At 44.4% G+C, this 4,397-nt stretch overlaps 1 protein-coding gene across 1 annotated transcript; it reads right to left on the bottom strand.

The window, feature by feature from the left end:
- Positions 1-837: 837 nt before the first annotated feature.
- On the bottom strand, positions 838-1,745 carry LOC138901538 (kinesin-like protein KIN-14N). The gene is made up of 2 exons (XM_070189310.1): positions 1,551-1,745; positions 838-1,470 (listed from the first exon to the last, which is right to left on the bottom strand). The coding sequence occupies exons 1-2, from the start codon at positions 1,743-1,745 to the stop codon at positions 838-840; spliced, it is 828 nt and encodes a 275-aa protein (XP_070045411.1).
- Between the last annotated feature and the right edge of the window lie 2,652 nt (positions 1,746-4,397).

The raw sequence follows: 4,397 nt of genomic DNA, 5'->3' as shown, positions 1-4,397 counted from the left end.
TGAGTTTGAGCAAGCACTCACTCGACTACTAAGTCTACGGGCTACTCTTATTTTGAGTTCGAGAAATCACTCACTCAATCATTAAGCCTACGGGCGTTTAAGCAGAAAGGGGAAATAATAGCCGTCTTTTAGAGGCCATATGGGTCCAACCTAAAAGAGCTTAATGGTCAATACATTTAGAGTGCGAGACGTTGTTCTCACTCAACTCAGACCTAAGGGTTCTACTAGTCCAAGTTCGAAATAAAATTGACTTGAACTTAGCTCAAGGATCCGCCATAAAACTTCAAAAGGTATGTTAGTGCAAGTTGAAAGTTACCCATTAGTTGATAAAAAAACCTAAGGGTTTATTCTATCATAAACGTACTCGAATTTAGTTATAAAAGCGGCGCGATCATTGCATCGATCAAGCCATCCGAAATCTTGAACATGTTATTAAACTTGGGGACTCACCCTGGCGTACCAAAAAAACCTAAGGGTTTTGTTCTAAGTCTGAACTAGCATTCAATCGATTACAGAAGTTGCAACTACAGAGTTTTCACAAAGCAAAATCACAAAACACATTTGAACAGAGAAGATATTCAAAAGAAGTTTCCTATTATATATCGACAGAAGAAGTTATTTACCAGGGACTGATAAGGGTCTTACAAAAAGGGAAACTAAGTCCTAACTACAGCCGGTTTTGACCTCTTCTTCGGGAACAACTTCTCCTTCAGGACCCTCATCAGATCCACCTCGACTGCCTTCTTCATTATCGTCCCCGTCATCGAAGCAGACAAGCTGCCTGGCTTCGGCCTCAAACACCTTGGCTCGGACTATCTCCTCGGAAAGGTCAAAACCTCAAGTATGAATTTCCTCAAGGGTTTCTATCTGGGATTGACACTTTGCCAAGTCGATAACCCATTGCTCTCGGTCAGAAGACTCCCTTAGTTGTATCTGAGCAGCCTCAGCATTAGCCCGGTACATGGCAATGGACTTATCCGACACGACTTTTGTCTTCTTAACCTCCACCTTGGCCTCAGCAAGCCCGATTTCGAGCTCTTCAATCCTCTTGGCTTGGGCCGAACTTTTCTCTTTGGCACCCCAAAGTTGAACCTCGGCCGATGACAATCTGGCCAAGGCAGTTTCTTTTTCTGCAGCCAGGCAGTCCATTTTATCCTTCCATTGATCACAATCGGCCTTGACCTGATCGACTTCTCCCCAAAGTAACTCGTTCCTTTCAACCTTTTGCTGCAGCTGAGATAGCGAAGTATTAGCTTCCATAGTTGGGTCAAGTCCATACTCTATCAAAAGAGTGCTCACCTGCTTATCTAGCTCAGCCTCTTCCTCATGAGCCTTGGCCAAATCCGATCGGAGGTCCTTTATAGCCTCGTCATTTTGGCCGCAAAGAAGCTTCAGAGCATTCTTCTCCTTCGAGACCTTTTGGAGCTCGGTTTCACACTGGTTGAGGTCAGCTCGAAGCTTGACAAAGGCCTTCACAAAAGGGGAAAAAACAAGTTAGCTAGATGAAAGCCTGCATAAGTTTGGCGAAGGTCTACACAATAAATTCTTACCCGAGATAAGAGACGTTGGGCTTCTTCTAAAAGAATTGAAGCGTCACTAAGATCGGAGGCATCATCTACTCCAGTAAAGCAGTCCCGAAAAGGATGCCCTACGCCTCCGCCTATATAAGGGGCCTTCAAATCTTGAGCTTCCCTTAGCGCCTCCTCAGAAAAGGCCGGAAGAGAAGACGGGTGGCCTACTATCATGACCTCGAGCAAGTCGCTCAGAATGCTCTAATCAACCTTCGTGATCTCAGAACCATCCTCGTCTGGTATAGCTGTAGTTGTCCGAGAAATGACCTCGACCTCAGGTAACTCGGGATCCCCACCCGATTTCTTTTCAGGAGCCTCCTCGATATGAGGCTTGATTTTAACAGCTGCCCTGGGTCGGACCGTCAACACCGAAGCATTTTCTTCTTCTTTCTCTTCTCCGTCTCTCAATTTTTGGACCGAGTCCATCCTGAGGGCGATTATTTTTCTCCTCAGCCTTCGAGGTTTGGGCTTGGGGTCCTCGGACTGCAATACAACTTTCCTCTTCTTGTCTTCCCCCAGCTTCGGAAGCGGGGACTTGTTTCCTTCCTCGCCACTTGAGGGCCTCAAAATGGCATCCTTGGTCAGGCCTGCATGAAAGAAAATTAGTAACAGACGAGGTATAAAAAATGATTCAGAACATAAAAGGGAGATCCTTACCATGATTCTTGGCCTCCCACCTACCCTTTGCCAAATCACGCCATACGCGTTCGGCGTAGGTGGAAGTCGAGGCTAACTTCCGAACCCAATCTTCAAGGTCTGGTACTGCATGAGGCATCCACGGAACAGCTGCACATCTAAAGGTGATATTAGGCGAAATCGAAGAAGGTACGGAGAACAAAATTTAAAAGGATCACTTACGATTGAAGTTCCACTCCTCAGGGAACGACATCTTCTCCTCCGCGATAATATCACGGGTCCTCACCCGTACGAAACGGCCCATCCAACCCCGATCCTTATCCTCATCGATGCTCAAGGTCAAGGCCTTCGTTGCCCGGCGTTGGAGCCTGATTAGTCCTCGATAGATTCGAGGCCGATACAGTCGCATGAGGTGACTTAGAGTAAACTCTAGTCCCTCGGCCTTGCCAGAGAAGAAGCGCGAGATAATTACTATGCACCATAGAGAGGGGTGGACTTGGCCGAGGATGACCTGATACCTTTTGTAAAAGTCGATAATCATAAGGTCGAGGAGACCCAATGTGAAGGGGTAAGTGTAAACACTTAGGAACCCCTCCACATAAGCGGTGATACCCTCCTCAGGAGCGGGAATATGCACCTCGATATGGCTCTCTGTTATCGAGCACATGTACATCGACACATGCTCACATCGGCCCGAGATCGATGAAGGAGTTTTGATCTTGAAGTCAGATTTTAGAATACACGGTCCGGGAACATACTCGTGGGGGAAGCGGCTCCGTCAGCGCCTTGCCGCTGGACGGCCGGGAAGAAGAGCTAGAAGCTTTCTCTTTCTGCGGTACAGTCTTTGAAGTTTTCGCCATTTGAATAAGTGAAGAAGAGGAAATGAAGGTAAAAAACTAGTGGTTTTAGTACTAACGAAGATGGCTCTACAAGCGACGAAAAAGAGGAGATGAAAAGAATAAGAAGATTTAGAGGTTTGATTAGAGCAAAAGTAGAGTTTGATTCAAAGAAGAAACTGGTATTTATAGGTTCACGGCGATGGTTCGGTGGTGCTAGTGGCCGACCGCTCACCGACACGCATTTAATGCCTTGAAAAAATAAACTGACAGGACAGCTATCACACGCGTCATGATCAAGCCCGATGTAAATGTCAGCTTTTATCTGATCGAGCCATTGAGATATCATATCATTTCTCGCCACATCCTTCCCAAGAAACGAGGGGACTATCTGTATACAGTCAAAACTGATTTTGGCCTTCGTACGTCTAATCGAGATCGAAACATAATGGATCGAAGAAAGTCTTTATAATATCGAGATGGGATCCAAAGAAGGCACGAACGAGCTTCGATTTTAGGGGACAGATCAATCACCGAGTTCGAAGTCATTATCGAGCTCGGGTCTGAATCGAACTGTGATGAGATGCTATGGAATTGTTCTTAAGGGGCAAAGGCCAACCGATACCGAGCCCGAGTCATTACCAGACCCCGAGTCAGCATCGAGCTCAAGTCCGCATTGAGCTCTAAAAACAATACTGACCAGCACTGAGTCCGATCAAGTTCGAGCTCACAGACAAGAGCCGTTGCAACCGCACTAAGGGAGAGAATCTCAGCGGGAATTAGGGAAGAGCTTATTTATCATAGGTTCCCCACTATATATTTTTAATTATATCCAAAGTAGGATCCTCCACTATAAAAAGGATGGCTACATTTCTGTAAAAGGATAATTTTTTCTTACATTGTAACTCAAACACCATACACTCCTATATTGAAGAGTTATTCTTTTTAGCTTCATAAATAGATTCATCTTTCTTAGTCCTTAAAATCATCTTCTTTCCAACCTTGTTTATTTTGCATTCTTTGCAGTCCGTATTTGATATTTCTATTTATCCTTATGATTTATATTAAGTTATACCACATACCCTTAGAACTACATACAGCTTCAACTCTATCCGTTTTTCGGGTAAACAAGTAATATTTCAGACCAACGTTGAATAATCAGTGAGATAAGAGTTTGAAGGAATTAACCAAATACAAATCATACTAAAATAAGCTCACCGTTCTCTTTCGTTGTCCATGCGTGTCGTCTTCAAAGCCACAATTTCCCCTGTTCTAATTTCTTTAGCCATGTATACTTGATCGCAAGGTAAAATATATGCAACATTAACAGTTGTATATATAATGATCAAATTAT

This window comes from Nicotiana tomentosiformis, chromosome 11, assembly GCF_000390325.3.
Source record: "Nicotiana tomentosiformis chromosome 11, ASM39032v3, whole genome shotgun sequence".
In the NCBI taxonomy this organism is placed as follows: domain Eukaryota; kingdom Viridiplantae; phylum Streptophyta; class Magnoliopsida; order Solanales; family Solanaceae; genus Nicotiana; species Nicotiana tomentosiformis.
This window is presented reverse-complemented; position numbering and strand designations above follow the sequence as displayed.